The sequence below is a fragment of the Monodelphis domestica genome, chromosome 4 (assembly GCF_027887165.1).
Source record: "Monodelphis domestica isolate mMonDom1 chromosome 4, mMonDom1.pri, whole genome shotgun sequence".
NCBI lineage: Eukaryota > Metazoa > Chordata > Mammalia > Didelphimorphia > Didelphidae > Monodelphis > Monodelphis domestica.
The window spans coordinates 399,119,847-399,142,529 of record NC_077230.1 but is presented as its reverse complement, the minus strand read 5'-3'; the positions used below and the strand labels follow the sequence as shown (position 1 = coordinate 399,142,529).

The window sequence follows — 22,683 nt, the reverse complement described above, 5'->3', positions numbered from 1 at the left end:
TACATTAAGCATGTTAATTACAGAATATTAAATGCTAATTACCCTCCATACACCAAACCCCTCCCAGCTTGTGGGAAGTCTAGGCTGGCAGAGCTCATGTCAGTTTCCTATCGAGTTGTTTCTGGAAGGCTCCTTCCTGGTAGGGCCATTTTTTTCCTCCCCTTTTTACCCCTCCCCCCCCAGCCCCAGCATTATCAACCAGACTGTATCGCATGAGTATAAAGTCATGTGTAGTCAATTCTGTCCTTTAAAGACAAGAAAATAAGGTTTTAAGACTGAAAGGTGATCCCAATTCCCCATACTCCAGAAGGTAAGCTTTGATTTAGCAATGAGATTAGTTTACTTTAAAAAGCGTTTTATTAAATGATGGCACCAATGTGGTTCCAGCTACTAGTCCAAGCACCGTGGGCCAGCTGAGTAGCCAGTGCTAGCCCAGCACTTCAGACAGTCAGTTACAACAGGTTCAGGGTCTGTGGGAGCCAGGAAAACCAGGGGTTGGGTGAGAGCAGGGCCCGGGCTCATCGCCCGTCCATCTTTACTTAGAAAAACGGGTACAAAAGCATGCCGTACATGATTCAGGTCTGACAGAAGAGTGGGCAGATTGTGCCCAGGGAATCCAACCATTCAGGAAGCTTCTGCAAGGTGAGGGCTGCTGAGTCGGCAGAAGCAGCCCGAGCCAGCTGTGGGACCACCGGCAGGGCCTCCCTCCCTCTCCACTAAAGGCTGCTGGGAAGCCGCAGCACTGTTCAGCTTCGGAGTAACAATGTATCCTGAGCGTCAGGCTGGGAAATAGGCCCCCACGCCGGGTCTCCTGGATCAGGGTGAGGAGGGCCCTGTGCCAAGGCAGGCTCGGGGCGGGAGGGGGCCGCCACAGGCATCTCCCGAGCCCCTATGCTATCGCTGGCAGCGGTGCGGGTCACTCGTTGGCCTTATTTGCCTGAGAACCCCGGGGTGAGGAAGCCTGAGAAGAGAGGAGGGGCTTCCCGTGGCAGGCGCCCCGACCGCCTCAATGGCCCGGCAGTGGCTCGGTGAGGGCCCCCACCCTCCTCCCAGGCAGCAAAGCGTGCTGGGTGCTGCGGGTCTGGCCATCGCCACTACGTCCGTGACAGATAGCTTCCAAGAGTCTCTGCTGACAATGAAAGGAGAAGACCTGGCTTCCTTCCAGTAAGAATTCTTTGTTTAATGTTTCAACAAGAGGCCCACACAGAACAGAGCCCTCCGGGACCTGCTTGCAGCTCTCCCCTGGTCCTCTCCCAGGCGCTCCTCTCCTCTCCTCTGGGCCACAGACACTATCTCTTAGGCCAGCTGTACCTGAAACCTCTGCAGAGAACATGTGGAAACAGAAAAGTTTACTTTTTCTCTTTGGGGCTTTGTGCCCATGAAGAGGCTGCACCCCAACGTCAGGAAGCCCCAACCCTATCAGAGACAGAGAGGAGGAAATGCCCCCAGGAGGCACTTACTGACCCTTCTGGTGTTGAGGTGCCACATAAGGGACGGGCTCAGCTGGGCCAAGGCACCCCCAAGGCCGAGAGGCTGCTAGAAAACTAAACCGTCCTCCGGGGACTAAACCCTACTGGTCATTTCTTTCCCCTCAGGCACCGAGGGCCTTCAGCATTTCCTTTCTCAGCACCAGAGTCCTGGGCTGTCATCACCCCCCCTCCCCGCCCCCATACAAATACACAGGCATACCATGCTACAGAAAACCCCCTCCTCTGCCAACCACAGCCTGCAGCCTCTCAAAGCTCCAAGAGGCGCCCCAGAGCAACCAGGGCCCGGTGACCAGGAGCCAGAGCCAATGAGGCGCCCCCTGGGCAGCTCCTTCACCTTTCTGGATCCGAGCCCGGAAGCATCAGGAGGCACCCGCTGTGTGCTGGGTCCTGGGCTGGACACCGGACAGGGAGCCATCGGCAGAGGCTCGGTGAGTTCCGCTAATACTCCTGTTTCAGAGGCCCCCACACTCTCGGGGGAGCTTGGCCTTTTCCTGGGCATCCCTTTTCACCCAGGGGGTCCTTGTTCCAGGCCCCCACACCAACGCACCTCTCTGATTTTCCAGTCACGAAAGACTTGCTCCTGTTCCCTGCTGGCTGCTTCGGTTTGCCCACTGTAGCACATTTCTGAAAAGATAAGGGTGCCATACCGCTCAAGTAACTTCACACTTCAAGGAAATTGTATTTGGGTTCAAATGTCAATGCCAAGAAGTAATTCCAATTGGGGCAGCTGGGTGGCTCAGCAAATAGAGAGCCAGGTCTGGAGACGAGAGGTCCTGGGTTCAAATCTGCACTCAGCTGGGTGACCCTGGGCAAGTCACTTGACCCCCATTGCCTAGCCCTGACTGCTAATACAGTCTTGATTCTAAGATGGAAGGTGAAGGATTAAAAAAAGGAATTCTATCTAGACTTCAACGCCTCCCTCGTGCCTTGTATGCCGGCGCCTTGGAGAGAGGAGATGCTGATGAGCAGGGGAGGGCCTCCTCCGAACCCAAGGCTTTGCCCCCTGCGTCTCCTCCCCTGGCTAGCTGTGCCTGCCCTGTGGCACGGGCTGGCTCTGCTCTCAGTCTTGCCAAAAGCTCTAGTTCCCATGGTAGCAGAATACAGAACAATCCATCCTCTCTTTAACACTTCCTTTATTATGGGAATGGCTGGCAAGCATCGTGCCCGAGTCCTCACCCGGACACACAGGCAGGGGAGCGCTGTGAACACCGACAAGCCCCCAGAGGCTCCTTACCTTGCCAGGCGGGTCCTGCTTATTTGGATCAAACTGAGCCGACTGCTTGGCTTTGCTGTTTCCTGAAAGAGGAGGAAAGGTCATCGGCTGGCCGCTGTATCTGCTCTCTCCCCAATGGACAAGCAGCAAACTGGCGGAGAGGGCAGCTCTGTCCCCTGGCAGCCGTGCTCCCCACAGGGGAAGACGAGGGATCGCAGCCCTGGCCGCTAGAGGGATGGGGCCTGCCTGCCCTGCTAGACTTTGGAGCTGAGGACAGACGACTGTCATGAGGTGCTTGGAGTCCGGGGGCTCCCCTGTGGCTCCAAATCTCACCGCCTGCAGGGGTGCTCCGTCCTGAATCAAAATAGGGGAGCCTCCTTGTCAAATGCTCTAGGGCACCGAGGATCCCCAGCAATGCTCGACTGGGCCTAGACTCACCACGTTGCCTCTGTTACAGATTTGCATTTTGTTGTATTATTCTAAGACTTCCTGAGCATTATGACACGCTGGACACAAGCAGGTCTTTCTCTGAGCCTGAGCCGAGGTTCTCTTGTCTGCCTGGGCTCAGGCACTCCCTGCAGAAAGAGTCAGTCCTTACCAGAAAAGGCTTTGAAGTCCGACTTGCTGTAGTCGTAGGGGGTGAACTCCTTAGGCGGCTCCTGCTCTTGGGGAGGCTGGGATGCTTTGAGCCTTTTCTTCTCTTGTTTTGGCTCTGGGGTCTCTGGCTCGCTCCCCATTCTCTCCCTCTTCTTAGTAGCATTTTCTAGCTGCATAATTTCACAAGTCCATGGAGAAAAGTTAGTGCAGAAAGGAAGCTCTAGGATTCTTTTCCCCGTTTGCCAACCTGTTCTAGATCCATTTCTGGGAAAAGAATAAGTGACTTGGGTGACCTGAGAAGATGGGGTCCTGCCAAGCAAGGCCTCAATGATCTTACTGGAAGAAGTAGCACCCGGGCCACTTGAAAGAAAGCCGAGGAAATCATCGAAAACTACATGGGACGGGGAGAAAGGAATACCAGTCTAATAGAATACTAGATGGAAGAAGGTTTCGATGCCTGCTTCTGTGTCCCTTGAACAGGAAGAATCCGAACAAGGGCAATCAGGAAGTGAACTGCTGCCCTGACCAAGTGAAAAGGAAAGCTGAGGGTGGAAAACAGCATCTCACTCCCCATTTATCACCAGGCCCTAATCGTTTCCAGACCATGTTTATGTTCTTAAAAGGAGCAACACCAGAAGTGGAGGCTTACCACAGCTTGCTGCCGGACTGAGATGACCTGCTGGGTGGCTGCTTTATATTCTTCCTTGGCCTGTTCCCGGGCAGCTGTAAGACAAGCAGCTAAAGATATTCTCCCGGAAGATCCACAGAGCAGGCCACACTATATCCTCTCCATGCCCCCTGGCTGGTCATGGGCAGTACCCTGGGCTCTGAACCAAGGGAGATCCAAGATCCATTTCTTGCTCTGGCCCTTAACAGTCCAGGGGTCCCTGGGCAACAATGCTGGTGTGAAAGAGGGCTCTCCAAATGGTTCCCCAGGATGACTGGGAGTTACCTGTCTGCTCAGCTTTTTTTCTTAGTGCTTCCTGGGCTTCTTTTTTAATCTGTACCTGGCTTGCCAGCTTCCAACGATTGCTGATCTACAATTGAAAAGCAAAGGAACCACAGCATTTGAAAATGCCTTGTATTTGAGTACACCAGAGAGAGGCCACACAGACAAATAGAACACAAGGTAGGATTCAGATTTGGGAAAAGCATGCTCCACAGGGAGCCGGAAAGCCTAAAAACCAAACAAACACTAATGGCTCCATAGCCTCCTGCAGACTGATGAGCTGGATCTGGGGAAGACCCCTTGGGTCCGTATCCATCCCTCAGTGAGGATCAAACAAGATAAAGTGCTTTAAAAAGTATTAAGGGCTCTACAAATGTAAGGCATTATTATTAAGAGGCTTAATCTAACGTGATTACTGCAAAGCAGTATTCAGACAGTGGGACCTCCAAAAAGAAATCAGACCCAAAGGATCCAAAACACAAACTGCCCACAGGAATTGGGACCCTATAAAATTCGGCAGGAAAACTTACTTCATAGATTTTCGACATTGGGTCAAACTTTGCTGATTGTGAGACATAAGCGTGGTTCTCTTCTGAGGGCAGATACTGGGAAAACCAAGAATGTTCCATTAAACACCAGATTAGGCAAGGCCCACACTGTGGCGGGTTCTATTTTGGGAGACCCCAAGTGAAGCTACCCACTGGTGTGACTGTGAAATCCCCTTACCACACCTCCCCTCTCCCCATTACACCATTAATAAATATATGATTCTTTCTGAAGTATTTTTTGCAATTCAGTCATTTTGGAATTGAACAAGTATTCAATTTTAAGTACTGAATCATTTCTGAAAAATAATCATTTCTAAAAAAAGATCATAGAGCATGCAGAATTATCTGAAGTTTTCTGATACTTATCCACACACATGCTGTATTATGTGAAGTTTTTCTTCCCACCCATGCGTTATCTGATTTTTTCTTCAGTTCTCCTTTATTCTGGGTTTTTGTTGATTTTATATGATTATTGGGTAAGAAGTAAGTTTAAATATCTCTGAAGATTACTGTAACTTTAGCACGAGTTTGGGCTATATAAGGAGGCTGCCCACAAGGCTTGAGGCCTTTGGTTCCTAGCCAGAGCCCAGCTTATTGTGAGACCGCCCCTCTCTCAATAAACCTATTTCTTTTTGGCTTGGAGACTTGGTTTTTGCTTTTTGTGTCTCGGCTAATACATTTTTTCTACACTGGTTGTACACACCCTCATATTCAAAGGAGCCCCAGCTGCAGCACATGGTCAGCAGAGGCAGCACAGCTGCCACTCACCATCCTGAATGGATTTTCAAAGGACTCCATGATGCTCTGGGCCTTCTTCTGGGCAGCAGTCAGCCTCCCTTCATTCTCTTCACCAGCACTAGGCTCCTGGGGACATTAAGAAAGAGAGGGAGTGAGAGAGTGATTAGAAGCCTCAGAGGAAGAAAAACTGGTCCCGGTGTCACTGCCAGAGAGCTGTTGGGCAATCAGCTATCACATAACACTTGACTAGAGGGTCAAATCATAAAAATAACAACAAAAACTTCAGGGAAGGACTGGGCAAATTTGGAAATAAAGCAGAAACCAACAAAGAAAATCCTTCTTCCCTTTCCTTAAGGGCATCTCTTACTTATCTGCCAGCCTAGCAGGAGGCAGCTATCCAGTAAATGCTTGGTGAATGAACTGAATGACTTTTACAAGTGGCAACATCAAAGCCATGCTGATAATGTTTGCACTGACACAACACTGCCAGGTTTGCAAAGGACTTTTCACAACAACTCTGGGAAGTAGGTACTCGTATCACCCTATATTACAAATGAGGAAACTCAGGCTTTGAGATGAAGGCTTGGAAGTGTCCAAGGCAGGATTTTGTTTTGGCCATTCTTGTGTCCAAGGCCCATACTCCATCTATTGTGCCTCAATTATCTAGTGATCTATGTGCCCGGCCTGCAAGGAGGGAAGCACTTATCCAGTGCCAGGGCTTTGGGAATAATCTGGTCAAGGAGGGGACTGATATTCACTATGGTCCCCTTATCTATGTGGATTCCACTAACTGATTAGCCAGGCTGCAGCTGGCCCAGCTGGCTTTGAGGCAGTCCAGGGCTGGGAGGGTTTGGGGCTCTCAGGCAGCATTTGGTCTGGGTCTGAAAGGATGGCAGAGGGCTTCCAGAGTTGTAGCACAAGTAGGTAAGAAACCTCAGCAGCATGTTCAGCAGGAACTGAGCAGAGCTGAAAAGGCGGCTTGGCTTGGGAATCTTTGAGTGACAAATAAAAGACCTTGGAGGGCCAGGGGAAGCCACGGGAAGAGTTTTTGCATGAAGATCATGTGATCAGAACTGGCCTTAGGCCAATTAACTGAATGTAGCAACAGTGTTTAGGAAAGACCAAAAGAGCAAAGAGACCTTCTAGGAAACCCCTGAAATAATAACCCAGATATGAAACAATGAAGACCTGAGATGGGAGGGGGGCAGGCAGTAAGAATGAGAAGGAGGCAAGAGATAAGATGGATTCCAGGAGATAGAACTGAAAGGATTTGGTGCCTAAATGGGTGGTAGCAAGGGGAGAGGGAGAAAGGTTGGGGGTGGGTGGATGAGTGAGGTCCTTTTTAACTAAGCCTTATTCCTTGGTAACACAGGTCAAAATAATGACAAATATGTCCAATAAAAGACTAACCCCTGGGGGCAGCTGGGTACCTCAGTGGATTGAGAGCCAGGCCTAGAGATGGGAGGTCCTGGGTTCAAATCTGGCCTCAGACACTCCCCAGTTGTGTGACCCTGGGCAAGTCACTTGACCCCCATTGCCTAGCCCTTACCACTCTTCTGCCTTGGAGCCAATACACAGTACTGACTCCAAGATGGAAGGTAAGGGTTTTTTAAAAAAAAAAGAAAAAAATAACCCCCACCCCCAAGGAGGGAAATGGGAGAAATAATTCTCCCTAGGAAAATTAACAGAAAAATAAATAAGTAAGCACAAAGCTTCCCAAAGGCCCCAGAATCGCGCAGTGGGAAAAGTGAGGAAAAGATCTCCAGAAGGACAAATAAGACTGGAGGAAGAACTTTAAAACACTAGAGAGAAGGGACATACCCAAGATATTCCAGAAAGAGAGAATCCCAACAGGAGATAAGAAATAAGCTCACGGAAGAAGAATTCAAAATGACAAACATGCTAACTGACTGAAGAACCTCAAATGGACAAAAAGGTGAACTGCCAAAAGCTGGGCTGCCTGAGGCAGCAGGGCACCCTGAGGGAGAGGCGGGAGGCAGCATGGGCCAGGCAAGTCAAGCCACTTCTACTGCAATGACCACTGTCTCCCCTCAGACCCTAATGGGGACTACCCAGGAATTAGAAGAACCTAAAAGCCTTGGGAAGAGCAATGTTTCCAGTCCTCTGCCCTCAGCCAGGATGATGGCAGGGAGAGGCAGCTTGGCAACTGTCCTACAGGCACTAGCCCCAACTACTGAAGACCCAGAACAGAAAGCTCTTGTGTAGCCCTGCCACATGGTTCAACATCAGAAAGCAATGTGATTTTTTTCAGTGGAAATGACATTAAAAAAGAGGCATCAACACGGACTTTGCCCCTTCACCCTGAGGACCAGGGGATGTTTCCATATGACTTGCAGTGTGAATCATCCATGTGTTGTCTTCCCCTTTAGAGAGGAGGGGCTGTCTTATTCTTTTATTCTCAGAATGCTTTGCACACAGCAAGTGATGACTAAATGCTTCATTCATTGATTGAGGGGCCAAGTGGACTAGGCAAAACAAAGAAAATGAGAGATGGAAAAACGAAAAGCAAAATCCAAGAGGGATGAGCCTTGTAGGGCTCTGTGAGCCCTACAAACCAGAGCAATGGGACCCAATTTTAGTTACTGGTCTTCTAGAAAAATACAAAGAAACAAGGACTCTCGATACCGTATGCCAGAAAATCATCCAAAAGAATGCCTGGAAATATTGGAAAGAGAGTAGAATGCAAGTAGCTGACCTGACAGGAATCCAAGAGAGAGGGAAAGAGTGGCACTCACTCAGAAATGCAATCACCAAGTTCAGTGTCTGCGAGGAGCCAGGCAGGAACAATTGATAATATCAATAAACACTAATCTGGGTTGTGCAAGATTACAAAAGAGAAGCAAAAGGTGGAATGAACCTATCCAGGAAAACCAGCCTAGATACCCTCCTTACCTATTTGGCAACACTGAGCCTTCCAAGGAGGAGGTAAAGTAGAGAGAGCACTGTTTCCTCCATTCTAAATGGAGATAATAATTGCACTGACCTTACAGAGGTGTTGTGAGAATCAAATGGAATGATATTTGTGGAGTGCTCTCCTGGGACAGCGAGGTGGTGCAGTGGATAGTGTTCCAGGCCTGGAGGCAGGAAGATGAGTCTTCCTGGGTTCAAATCTGGCCTCAGACATTTACTAGCTGTTTCCCTTAACCCAAAATCCAGTGTGGCTGCTGTGGACAGGCTGCTGGCAGTCCTGGGACATGAATAAGCATCTAAGCAAGTCATGTGAAATCACGTTTTTAAAGACAAAGATCCCAAAGAAAGGGCCAAGGCCTGCTGGCACTGCTGTGCCAAGATGGTGTGTGGGCTACAGAAGGCATTCAAAGATGAATACACAGTTACTCTAGCTCCAAAAGTCCAACGATCTCTGGAATCTTCTGCTAATGTCATCATCCGGGTCCAAACCCTTGGTGAGGAAATACCAATGACTAAACACTGGTGTTCTTTCACAAAGAATGCTGAAGCTTTAATTAATAAAGGTCTTCCACTTGAAACTTTGGAAACTGAAGCAGAAGTAGCATTAGCAATCTCCCAACAGGGGCAGCTGCCAGGAGACAAGAGAGGACTTGGGTTCAAATCTGGTCTCAGGTACTTTCTAGCTGTGTAATGCTAGTCACTTAATGCCATTTGCCTAGCTCTTGCCCATCTGTCTTAAGAGTTCTTACTACAACAGAAAGTGAGGGTTTAAAAAAAAAATCTCCCAATACAATAAATATAAAATGCCATTCAACGTAGAGAGAAAGCATCTCAGGATGCTGAGAGAAGAGGATAAAGACCCAGATCTGGAGCCTCCTGGGATGCTGGTGAGGCTCCCTTCACACCCAAGACAAGTAACTGCTTCTTGTCTGAAGGGGCAGCAGTTCACACCTTTAGGTGGCCCAGTGAGATCATTTATAATGATTCCAGAATCACACACTTCTATTTAACCAAGTCCGCGTGGAATCTAGAAGTCCCCAGTTTATTTAGTTGGGAGGTAGAAACCCCAGGTTTTGACCTTGTCACAGGAGAGTTTTCTCCCTGAGGGAAGGTCCTACTTCACTGGTCTCAGGATAACAATAGACATCCTGGTAGTTTGGGTGGAAATAGCTAATCCCATCAGAGGTTAAGGACCTCTTTTGTCCCAATGGTTTCTCCACCTAAGCTAAAGTCCTTTACCAAGGTGGCCAGGCCCTGGGCTGCTCTTTCCCTTTTGTGCCCATTGTAAAGCATCAGCCCCTCTCTGTTATTCCTGGCTGGAACTCCTCCTTATCCTTTCTTACCATTGTAAAGTCAATCAACTGTCCCTCTCATCCTGGGCCCCCAGGTTTTACCTAGAAAGGTATTTAAGCTCCCCAACTTTAATGGCTCTTTGGAATCCTCATTCTCCTACATTGGGCACTCCCAGGGGTCAGTGACCAGTGGCCAGAGTTCAATCCTTGGACCTCGTGCTGTGGTGTGTGGCGCAGCTCTATGTGGAGGTCTTCTAGCACTGAACCCCTTTTTGACCTCGATTAAAGAGTGATTTTAACTATTTAATAGTTCTGTGTTTTTCCAGTCAACATTTTGGAGGTCCCACCGAGATCCGAAGTCCCGGCTACCTGAGCCCTCCTGCCATGACTTGAGGTACCCACACAGCCCGTGTGGGGTTGAGTCAGGAGCCCGGGTAGCAGAGGGGCCAAGTAACTGGCTCTCGGAGGAAGGACTCATGTCTCGTGTATTTGGGAGTGACTCGCTCTTTAATTAAGGGATTGTTAAGCAGGAGTGTGTGGGGTACACAGAGAGCGGCATAGTCCAGAGCTACCCGGGTGCTGCTGGACGTGGGTAACAGCATGTCTGTGATCCCAAAAATGAGGTGGGGGCAGCCGGCAGCCCGAGGATCCACCTCAGGATACGGCCGTTTTAAGGTTTGAGTCTGATGCAGGGAAAGGTTAGAGAAGATGAGAAGATGGCAGAGTCTGGCCCCAACGCATATTGGACAACAGGGAGTCTAGCTCAACCTGGCTACAATCTCAGAGCTTAACTAGATTTTAGGTGTGTGTGTTGGTGCCTGTGTGAGGGCAGCCCTGTCTGTGCCAGAGGGGAGGGCCAATTCATATTGGTAATAGGATGCATTTTATTCTAGGTATAAACTTTGTAGAGTGCTATAATCACACGTTTTTTTTCCAAGCTGTTAATTGTTTCCAAATAGCAAGGTTTTTCTGAAACGCGTGTGTGTGAGTTCTGGAGTAAAGAAATTTCATTTTAGGATGGTCAACTACAGACCTGACTGGCCATTGAATTGTGGTACATGATGAGAAATATTGGGGAAAAGGCATCGCTTCAAATGGTAAGGAAACCCTGTACGTTTTTAAACTGACCAACAAATTTCCTCTCAAGCAGCAGTTTGAGGCAAGGCTAAGAGAAAGGCAAATTTGGAGACAAAAGTAAGAGTTAAAAAAAGGTAAAAGTAGAGGTATTCAGTTAGGAAAGGTAATTTTTAAGCTTTTCCTTAGTAACCCCAAGTTTTGTGTTTGGAGGAAAAATGTTATGGGTTTTAGTTTTTGAAAAAGTAAAAGGATCATGAACTATAACCTGGTTGCTGAAAATTTTAAGGTAAACTTCCAGAGTGCAACCATTACAACAGATAGGTTTTTGTTTTAAAAGACCAGTGAATACTGATGACTATTTTTCCTTTTTAAGTGGAGAGAACTAATGGTTTTGTGACATTATATCATGGGCACATGACTGCTAATAAAGAAAGGAATTCCCCACATGGGAAACTCCTGTGTTTTTTCCAGCCAACAACCAGTTCACTGAAGAGTGCATGACACTCGCTGGTACAAGCAGCTGGAAAGATCTTAGAAAATGGCATCATAGAAGGAAAACGGAACAATGGTAGAAAGGCAGCTGCCAGAGCACTTCTTTTTTTTGAAAAACAGAGAGATCAAATTATAACTTTAAAGGGAGAAAAAGGATTGCATTCATGATAAGAATGTGATAACCGAGATACAGAGGGAACCAACATGTCTAAAACCAAGAGCCATTCCCCAAAGGCTAAACAGTCAAAGGATTTGAAGTTCTCAAAAGAGAAAATGTCATGAAAGACAATCCAAATTCCTAATACTCAGAAATGCAAATTAAAACAACTTGAAGGTTTCACCACACAGGCAGCAAATTGGCTAGGATGACAAAAGGCAGATATAAAGCTGGAGGGGCTGTAGAAAGAAGCCCAGCAACAACCATTGGTGGGTCTGTGCCAGGGACTAACTATTCTGACAATGAATTTGGAAATACATTGAAAAAGTGATTAAAATAGCCATATTTATTTTTGGGGGGGAAGGATGAATAGCTCCATAAATACAAGCTATTATCTTTGATCTAGTCATCTCCTAAGCATGCACCCTGAAGAGGTCAAAGAAAGGCACCACAAGGGCAGGAACTGCACTGGCACAGGGAACTCCTGGATAAAAGAACTTCTACCATGCAGGGTGGCACCTGGCACTGAGGCCAAGTGCCTGCCCAGGGTCACACAGACTCTGTGGGTCTGAGATTGGTTCTAAACCCAGGTCTTCCTGGCTCCAGGGCCAGCTCTCTATCCATGACACTATGCTACTCAAAAAGCAAACATGGCACCATTTTTTTTTCTTGCAAGAGACTACAAAGTCGATGTCCATCAACTGAAAAAATGACCATATGAGCTATAATTCATGAATGTTAAAACTTTAGAAAATAAGGAATGTGAAGACTTCAGAGAAGCATGGGGAGACTTACATGAACTGATGCAAAGTGAAGTAATCAGAACATGGAAGACTATACACACAATGACAACAATGGAAATAGAGAAAAACTCAATACTGTGTAATAGCCTGGCTTTAGAGAAGAGATAACAAAGTGTACCTCCCTTCCTTCTCTGCAGAGGTGGGGGCCTCTGGAAATGGAATGCCTCATTGTGTACTGTCAGACCCAGCTGACAGACATGGCTAGTTTTCCTGGACAAATGGTTCTCTTGAGTGGGAATAAAGGAAGAGGAGAACAATCTACACAACAATCCCATTAATAAACAACAACTAACTGAAAAGTTTTGCAGTTCTGATCCAATAAGGAAAAGCAATCCTATTGCCACTCAGTAGCCAAGGGGTGGATATAGAGAATTTTCAGATATGGTCACTGTTTTGACTTGTTGTAAGAAGGTTCTGTGGAGGGCTAGGGAGTGAGAGGAGAAGGAGAATTTACTGGTAAATAATGAGAGCAAAAAAAAAAAGCATCAATGAAATATATCCAACAAGTAAACAAAGACAGACTGAGGGTTCTTCAACCCTGGACTGTGGGTGTCTCCCAAGGTCCCGCCTTTTGCTCAAATCTCTTTTTTTCCCCTACTCTATCATGCCTGGTGATCTTATCTGCCCCATGGAGTCAATTATCAGCTCTATGCAGATAACTCCCATTATCTCAGGTCTATTCTTCTGTAGAGCTAGCCAATCATCTCCAAATTCCTTTACTCCTAAAACCTTACTGCCTTTCCCCTTTAGGGGAAATTACCTCCTGGATTACTATCCAGGGTCTGTACCTCTTCCTCCAGTCATCCAGGTTCTCAAGCTTGTGGTCATTCCCAACCCCAAATTCTCAATCAATCCACAAAGTCAGGCCACTGTCTTTTGGAATGTCTCTCATGTAAGGGCCCTTTTCTTTAATGCACCCATCTGATCAGGTCTTACCGTCTCTGGTTCTGGTTACTGCAATAGGGGTCCCTCTGGAGTAAGTGGGGGGCAGGCACTGAGGTTCTTTGAATATTCCCCAGGAGAGAGTGCAATGGCAAATAGGGAATACTAACTTCAATCACACTTTAAAAAGACACAAAGAAGGGGCAGCTAGGTGGCTCAGTGGAAAAAGCTCCAGCTCTGGAGATAGGAAGTCTTGGGTTCAAATATGGCTTCACAAAATTCAGATACTAATGCAGTGCTGGTGAAGTTGTGAATTGATCTAATCATTCTGGATGGCAATCTGGAATTATGCCCCAAAGGCTATAAAAGAATGCATACCCTTTGATTCAGCAATACCACTGCTAGGTCTGTATCTCAAAAAGATAAAAAAAAGTGGGTAAGGACCTGTTTGTATAAAAATATTTATAACTGCTCTCTTTGTGGTGGCAAAGAATTGGAAACTAATGGGGATTGGCTGAACAAGGTGTGGCATATGATGGTAATGTAATACTGTTAGCACAACAGGAATGATGAACAGGAGGATTTCAGAAAGAGCTGGAAAGACTTCCATGAACTGATGCAGAGTGAAATAAACAGAACCGGGAGAACATTGTACTCAGTAACTGCAATATTGTGGAACAAATAATAGCAAGCAATCCACTGTCCCAGGACAATTCTGAGGTACTTATGACAAAGAATTCTACCCACTTCCAGAGAAAGAACTGTTGGAGTAAGAATGCAAATGGAAGCATATGAACTATCACTTGCTTATTTGGGTATATGTTTTAGGGGTTTGGTTTTATAGGATTACTCACTTACAAAAATGAATAATATAGAAATATATTTTGAGTGATAATATATGTATAATCCAGAGTGTCTCCTGGAGTGGGGAGGAAAGGAGGCTCATATAACTTTGGAAAACTTATGTGGAAATTTGTTATTTAAATAAAAAATTCAAATCTGGCCTCAGATACTTCCTAGATATGTGACCCTGGGCAAGTCACCTAACCCCGATTGCCTAACCTTTACTGCTCTTCTGCCTTGGAAGTGATGCTTAGTACTGATTGTAAGAATGAGGGTAAGGGTTTTTAAAAAGGGTGCAGAACATAGAGGTAAAAGGGGATGGGGGTACAGATGGGGTGATGGAAGGAGGAAGGCAGCATGGAAAAAAGAATGGAAGGGAAAGGGGCACAGAGAGCCACTTATGTAACCATGGATCAGAGCTGAGAGCCCTGGGGCAGCAGGGACCTGTAGCAGATTGAGGAGTCCTGGGGGCTTGGGGAAGATCTCATTTTTATAGGTTTTGGTGAGAGACAGACTGTGCCACCGGAAGGTAAGTTCATTAAAATAGCCACATTATCTCCAAGTCTCACTGCATGTGTCTGGAGGTTATTGTAGGCTTATAGACCAGGGGCAGCGAGTTGCAGTAAGGTCTCGCAGACTTTCCCACATTTACGAGACACTCTCTTAATTTCTGGGAGAGCTGGGAAGCAACTTCTAGGTTGGTTCCTCTTTTCAATCTTACTTCTTACTACTGTTACCTCACACTAGCTACTTATAAACTTCTTAACTAGAAAGGGGAGGTGGTCAGGGGGACCAGAACTTGATACAGTTTTGACACAATAACATTAAGTGTCTACTATGTGTCAGGCACTGTCCTAAGCAATAACCTTCTAGAACGGATCTCCCTGCCTGTCTCCTCCAGGGTCCTTCCCTCCGATAAGACGCCAAGGAGATTTTTCTGATGCCGAGGTCTGTCCACGTCTTCCCCTTTTCTGTGAGTGCTCCAACAGCTCCCCATCACTTCCAGGAACAAACATAAACTAGGTCCTGTTTCATGTTTCAAGCTCTTTGTGACCTGGCCCCTTCCTTCATTTCCAGACGCCTTCCTCTTCTTTATGCATTCTATACTCCAGCAACAGTGGCTTACATGGTGCGCCACCCTCATGATACTCCGTCCTCGCTCTCGGTGCACTGGTTTTCCCCTATATCCAGAATGCTTTGCCCACACACCTCTCCCTGTGGCTCCCCCTGAATCCCTCTTTTGGCAAGAGGCTTTTCTTAGTCTCCCTCCACCCTAATTGCTCCCTTCCAGATTTACATGCTGTCTCTTCCTCATTATAATGGGGACTCCTCGAGGTCAAGATTTTTGTCCTTCCTTTGTATCCTTAGTGCTTAGCACATAGGAAAAATTGAATAAATGCTTGGTGATTGCTTCAATAAACTCAGAAAAAAAATTGATTTATCTCCTAATGATAAATCTAGCACCATAAAGGGCTTTTGAATTATAAACTGACCAAGCACATGAAAATTATACCAGGTGGAGCAGTGAGGTCCTCATTGGATAGAGCACCAGGCCTAGAATTGGGTGTACCCGAGTTCAAAGCTGCCCTCAGATACTTCCTAGTTGTGAGACCCTGGGCAAGTCACTTAACCCCAATTGCCTAGCCCTTCCTGTTCTTCTGCCTTAGAACCAATACTTAATATTGATTCTAAGACAGAATGTGAGGGTTAAAAAAATCAAACAAACACCAGGTAGTCAAGGATTGAATAGAAATAAAGTAAGAATTAATGCTATTGGAGATAAGCATGATACCATGGAAATTCAATGGTTTGGGGACTGGAACTCAAACCCTGCTTCTGACACTACCTGTCTATGTAATCTCAGATAAGCTACTTATCCTCAATTTACCCAACTGTAATATAGGAGCTAGACCATATGGCATCTGAGGTAAGGCCAGTATCATTTTAAAGTCATGCCCTAGCATAAAGATAACTGAAAAAATAATTTGGAAAAAAGAATCCCTGGAAAAGGGAACAGAGAAAATTAGATTATCAGGAGAAAGTGAAGGGATGAGGAAAAAGTGAAATATTTAGGAGACCCGGGCCAAAAGTAGAGAATTACACAGAAAATGGGAAAAGAGGATGGCTATTGAACTATAGATTATTTTATTTATGAAAGAAAGAGTTACAAATATTTATGCCAATAAAGTTGAATCCTACAATATGAGGAATAAGTGTGTGTGTATTCTGTGTAAGATTAAATTGTTACAAAGGAAGGGTGGTTGTGTGGAGAGAGTAATATTGGGTTTTTAAAACAGAACAGGCAGTATTGTACACTGTACTGATTTTTAAACAGTGTAGAGGATTTAATGGAGGGAAAAGCAACCAAGGATCATTTTGAATGTTAATGGCCTGAATTCACCAACAAAAAGGGAGTGAAATGCTGACTGGATTAGTTAATCAATAATAAAGTGGCTAATCAGGGTCAAGCATTAGGAATACAAAGACAGGCAACAGACAGTCCCTGTTCTCCAGGAGTTCACAGTTACTCAGGTGAAACACCATGAAAACAACTCCACACAAACAAAATATATTTGAGATAAGTGTGGGAGAATTAACAGAGGGGAGGCATTAGCATTAAGGGTAAAGAGGAAAGGCTTCTTGAAAGAGGTGGCATTTTAGCTGGGCTCTGAAGGAAGCCAGAGAAACTAGGCAAAAAAAAGAAGAGGAATGAAGTTCTAGACATGGGGAATAACCAGGGAAAGTGCTTGGAGTTGGGAGGCCAGTGTCACTGAATCAGAGAGTATGTGGAGAAGTGTAAGATGTAAGGAGACTGCAAAGGGTAGACAGGTCTAGGTTCTGAAGGGTCAGAATTTTATATTTGTTCTTGAAAGTGACACGGAATCTCACTGAAGATGGGAGTAACACAATCAAACATATGATTTGGACAGATCAATCTGACTGCTGAGTAGAGAAGGGACTGGAGGGGGAAGAGAACTGAGGCAGGCAGACCACCAGTGAACTCTGCAATAAAGTGAAATGATGTAGGCCTGCACTGGGACAATGGTACAAGTAGAGGAGAGAATGGAGCTTTTAAGCGAAATAAGTTAAGAAAGTAGAGTCAGCAAGACTTAGCAACAGATTGGATATGGGGAGGTGAGAGAGAATGAGAAATTGAGGTTGTAAGCCTGGATGATTGGGAGGATGGTGACAATAATAAGGAAGAAGTTCAGAAGATGGAAAAATTCAGGGAGGGAAAAAAACCCAGCTTTCAACAATTCAGTGCTTATAGAAAAGATATCTAAACTTAAGAATTCAGGCAAATTCAAAGTGAAGGGCCTGGAATAAAATACTTCAGCTGCATCGAAAAAAAAAACCAGAAATTGCAGTCATGCTTTCAGATGAGGCAACAGAAATCAGAGATAGCATTAAGAGAGACAAGGAGAACAACTATGATTTAAAGGCATGATAATGAGAAAATATCAATATTCACCTACCAAGTGGCATATGTGTGTTTTGGAAATGGATCTAAGCCCTGGGAGACTACATCTCCCAGGACTCCCTACTGCAACTTTCTTGGACACGTCCCACTTCCTTTGTGGGAGGTGTCTGAGGGGGAATAAAAGAAGAGCTAAGCAGGAGGGGGAAAGCTTTGGTTCCCCCCCCCCCCCCACTCGTGCCTGAGTTTAAACTTTCCTATACTTTCCCCAAACCTTCCCTTTCCTAAAATCCCAAATAAACCCATCTAACTATCCTTAGAGCCTGGATTAAATTCCCTAGTCTGCTGACAAGAAGATGACCATGGCCAATTATCCTATCGTGCGGGGGGGGGGGGGGGGGGAAGGGGGGACGGGACCCTCTCCCCCACATTCACTATATTCCTACCCTTTCTTTCCCTACCTTTCCCTCCTTTTCTCCCAACTATACATATGAAAAAAATAATATCTGGGTAGTAAGGCATCGATTATGGGCCATTTTAACAGTCATTTGTAAGAGCCAGACAAATCCAACAGAGAGATAAAACAAAGTATAAACTTGAAAAGATTGTTGGAAAAATTGGATTGGATGGATCTATGCAAGCTTCTGAATGGCCACTTCAATGAATATAAATACTTCTCAGGCTTTCATATGAAGGATACACCATTAAGAAACTGGAGAAGGGAAATTTCATAGTTGTGGCCAACAAACAAATCTGTAACCAACTATGATAGAGTCTTATAAAAGAAAAGGTTGATTAGAGAAAAAGCTTTTGCTCATATAAAACAAACAGCTTGAATAGGAAGAAAATACTTGGATCACAATAATTTCATAATTATACCAGAAAAACGATTAAACTGTTCACATGCTTTGATCCACAGTGGGATAATACTGCAATGAGGTTCTAAGAACCCACAAGTACTAATATTCTTTATGATAGCAAAAAGGTGGAAACAAATTCTGAGTTTAATAATATGAGGAATAGCTTATGAATATAATAGAATACTAGTATACCATGAGGTACAGGAAAGAGAGTAAACTTTTATATAGTCCCTACTATGTGCCAGAGACTATGCTAAGTGCTTTTAATAAATATTATCTTATTTGAACTTCACAACAACCCTGGGAGCACAACCTTGTGAAAAAGGTGCTGTTATTCTCCTTTTGCAGTTGAGGAAACTGAGGCAAACATAGGAAGCATTTAAATATTTCCTTCCTATTGTGAATTTCAAAACTACTCAACCCTATTCAGACCATTCTTTAGAAGATGGGATTTAGCTATTTCCTGATCAATAACAATAGAGATACTTGGAATTACAGAATTAGGTCTTAGAAACTACAATCTCCACCCTACTCAGGGTAACAAGATTAGGAAGGGCTGCAGCAAAACTCAAGATTTAATTATTTGAGAATATGGCCTTCAACAGACATGTGCAAAAAGGACAGACCTCTGGGAGGTCCTAGGTCAAGCTAGAGCCACCACTGGCACATGTGAGACACAGGAAATGAGGTAGAGGACAGCTCAGGAGTTCTCGTGACTTCCTGTGAGGAGGGAGAGAGGGGGTTGGAGCCTGATGCTTGGAGTTGGAGGAGCTCACAGACTGTTTCTCCATTTTGGTCAAGTGAGTGAAAGGGACTGATCTCTTTCTTTGCCTCGGCTATCCAGGGCCTTGGGCCTTTGGCCCAGCCTAAGCATAGTGGGTATTTAAGCCCTATTTCCTTCTCTCCCCTTTCCCTCTCTTTCTCTCCCTATAATACTTTTCTTCCTCCTGTTTGTAATTAAAACACCATAAAAAAGGTTGACTGCTGACTTGAGTTTTCATTTAGGAATTACATAGCTGAATTCCTTGGCAACCTTAAATTAATATATATCAGTCTTTTAAAGTGATTTCCATATCACAACCCCCCCCCGCCCCCCCCCCCCCCCCCCGCGGACATTTGTAATTTCAGTGGCCCAAACAGGGCATTTCTTTGATAATGTAAATTAAGTGGAATGAAGTCTACAATGAACTATGCTGTTACTTACACTGAATAATGTGATGACAGCAGTAGCAATAAGGCAGCCAACATCTGACATGGTCTCATTTTCATTTTTGTCAGAGAAGAGGGTTGCCCTCTTCTGAAGTGGTGCAGGTCCTACAGAAATGGAAGCAAGCAAAGGTTTTTAAGCCTGAGTAGTAGCCCATGCCTGAAAGATTCCATGTTCGGAAATTTTCCTGAAGCTTCCTCTAAATTTCTTAACAGGGTCGAAATCTGAACTACAAGCAAAAATCAGACTGCAAGAGTGTCTCGTGAAAATCAGAGACTTACCTGTTGCTGTGACATTTAGATAATCATCTGGAGGAGCCCGGGAATAATCATGAGGACCAAATAAGGCATTTTCTATTCTCTGTGTTAAAAGAAAAAGCAGATCAAGCAGAAGCTGCTGTAAACAAATCTGAAATACTCTTGAAGTGAAAGGCTTTAGCATTAGTGCACCCCAACAGAGGACAGTTACTTCTGGTAGTTCTCATCTCTCTGGCCAAAGGACCCCTCACCCCCCATGAAATACAACACTGTACCTCAGGTGCAGACTGGGGTCTGTTCTTCTTCACTCCAGATGCAACTTCAGACTAGGAATACAGAAAAAAGAAAAAAATCAAATAAAGTCAAGAAAGAACAATTTGACCAACTACCTCTTTGCCTTCAGGTTCTCTCCACCACCCTCTATCATGGTCCCGTCCTCTCTTCCTAGGCTTACTAGATGTGAATCTAGATCTGCATGTGTGCCCTATGGCCCACTCATCCTGGCCTACTGGTAGCTGCTGAAGATGCTCTATCTCCTGTCTTCACACCTTTGCACTAGCTGTGCCCCATCTGGAATACTTCTTCCTATCCCCTGCCTCTTAGAATCCTTAGCTGCTTTCAAGATTCTACTCAAACATTATTTAAAAAAATTTTTTTTTAAATTCTAAACGTAAACAAGCAAAACAAGCACTTCCCCATACAAAGTAGAACAGTAAACAAGGATTGTATGCAAAATGGTGGTTCTTTGCTGTACAGCATGCCATGGACAGTATGCTTCTCCTTTTAGGTGTATCAAAATTCAACACGGACTTTTCAAAGACATCCTGCTTGTCCAAAGCCCCCTTCTTCAGGAAGTCTTTCCTTGCCCCCAAGCTACGAACATGTTCTCGTCTCAGTTTACCTCCTGTCTACTCTTTCTGAATCCTGCCTACTACCCCTGTGCATGTGGATGCTGTCTCACCCATTATGTGAGCTCCTTAAGGACAGGCACTGGTTCCGTGTCCCCAGTGCTTACTGACCCCCCAAGCACCAGCTTTAAAAAAAGATTGCCCCTTACCCATTCTCCTACCCTCCCCAATTCTCGCTCTTTATTTGGCCAGACACACTGAAGTGAAGACACTGCCCAAGGTGGGGATGGACCGATTCCTAGTCATTATTTCCTCTCATCTAAAGAGTTTCTTCTTTGCACCCAGAGCCACCTTAACAACAGCATGCAGTTTGTAAGAGTCCTGTAATAGCATGCTGGCACCAGGAGAGTTCTAGGAAGTACAGGGAGGGCTCACTTTTGGTCGAATTTTAATTATAACAGAACTTGAACTCAACATATTTATCACGTATGTAAAAGGCAAACACATTCAAGTAAACTGGCAGGCCAAACAGCTTGATTTTCATGTTAGGGGCATTTATGCTTGTGCTACATGTATGCATGTGTTACATGAATGTACAGACATCCATGGCACCTTCCCCATGGAACAGAGACAGCCGATTGTGGCAGGAAGGGTGCTGGGCAGCCCCAAGTCGAAGGTGCTGTTGAGATCCCATACCCCACCTCCTGAGTCCTGTCTTCAGCTCTAACACAGCATGTCTAACATTGAACTTAACTTCCCCGTAACTCCCTCTTCCTGAGCTAAGAATTCTCCTGTCAGTACAGGCTCAAACCCTTGAGCCTTGAAATGGTCTTTCCCTCTTCCCTCCTTTGCTACCCAGGACTGGACCCAGGCCTGACGATTTTTTTCCTTTCCAATGCTTTTCACACCCTTTCAAATCCATATAGCAGGATCTCAGGTTCAGTTACTTTCTCTCTCATGTCTGAACTGCAGAAATGGATTTCTGACAGGTTTTCCCAACTCTGATTTATTCTGTACGCTGCCACTAGTAGGCCCATGTACTTGAATAGGAAAAAAATTAGCTTTCATTTCAATATAATTGGTTTCCTTTGTATTCTCATCCATTTTATTTTATGTATTTAAAAACATTATTCTGGGACAGCTAGTTAGCACAGTAGACAGGGTGCAGGCCTAGAGACGGGAGAACCTGGGTTTAAATCTGTCCTCACACACTTCCTAGCTGTGTGACCCTGGACAAGTCACTTAACTCTCATTGCCTAGCCTTTACCAATCTTTGACTTTGTAATCAATACTTAGTATTGATTCTAAGACAGAAAGTAAGGGATTAAAAAAACAAACAAACCCAAAGCATGATTCTGAGAAGAGTTCTGTAGGCTTTACCAGACCACCCAAATGATCCATGGCACAAAAACCAGTTAAAGACAAAGAAACAACCTGTCTTAGTCACCAACATTACTGCTGCTAGATCCTCAAAGATTTTTAAGTCAAAGGTGAGAGGGAAGAAGTTGAGAGCTTAGCACGAAGGCATAGGTGTGGCTAAGCCTGAGAAGCAAAGCACACAGTGCTATCTAGCCCCAGTCAGAGACCTGCCTGGTGCCTCCTTGGGCAGGGTAATAAGGTCCTAGATCAAGCAGGCTTCTTGGCCTTTAGTGTCTTTAAGCAGAACAGCATCCTACCTTGAGCAGAGGCATCTCTCGGGCCTGCTGGATGAGAAGGTGCATTTCGTTTATTTGCTGCCGCACGAGAGGAGGCACGGGGTTGCAGCAAGCAATAATGCCCTGAGGTTCCCTTCAAGCAAACAATGAGAAGATGGACTCAAGGTCAGGCCCAATGGCTTCACTAGAGGCCCCAGAGTTATTAGCAGACTGTTAATCACTATTAATTTAGGGAGACCAAGGAAACGTTCCCTCAAGGCCAGGAGAGGAGAATCTGAGTCTTTCCTTGGAGGTCCAAGCCAAGGGACCTCCTCAATGATTTTTCCTTACTCTCCCCACCCTGCCCCATGCATATCTTTCCTTCTCTTTAGAATGTAAGATCCTTGAGAGCAAGGCCTCCCTCGCTGCTCTTGCTGTACCTTCAGC

At 45.4% G+C, this 22,683-nt stretch overlaps 1 protein-coding gene across 2 annotated transcripts in view; it reads right to left on the bottom strand.

Moving 5' to 3' along the window:
• Nucleotides 1-338: 338 nt before the first annotated feature.
• The window catches only part of EXOSC10 (exosome component 10), a 40,020-nt gene continuing 17,675 nt past the window's right edge, over nucleotides 339-22,683 (bottom strand). The window contains exons 14-25 of one of the 2 annotated variants that reach the window (XM_001364160.4): nucleotides 22,279-22,390; nucleotides 20,030-20,080; nucleotides 19,779-19,857; nucleotides 19,495-19,604; nucleotides 5,566-5,661; nucleotides 4,780-4,854; nucleotides 4,253-4,337; nucleotides 3,950-4,023; nucleotides 3,302-3,470; nucleotides 2,725-2,786; nucleotides 2,038-2,114; nucleotides 339-1,320 (exon numbers count right to left, since the gene is read on the bottom strand). In XM_001364160.4, coding sequence (XP_001364197.2) covers nucleotides 1,290-1,320; nucleotides 2,038-2,114; nucleotides 2,725-2,786; nucleotides 3,302-3,470; nucleotides 3,950-4,023; nucleotides 4,253-4,337; nucleotides 4,780-4,854; nucleotides 5,566-5,661; nucleotides 19,495-19,604; nucleotides 19,779-19,857; nucleotides 20,030-20,080; nucleotides 22,279-22,390 — 1,021 coding nt within the window. In that variant the 3' untranslated portion in view covers nucleotides 339-1,289. Of the gene's footprint in view, nucleotides 2,115-2,724; nucleotides 2,787-3,301; nucleotides 3,471-3,949; nucleotides 4,024-4,252; nucleotides 4,338-4,779; nucleotides 4,855-5,565; nucleotides 5,662-19,494; nucleotides 19,605-19,778; nucleotides 19,858-20,029; nucleotides 20,081-22,278; nucleotides 22,391-22,683 lie in introns of both variants that reach the window. The other variant, XM_056795773.1, reaches the window with a different exon arrangement.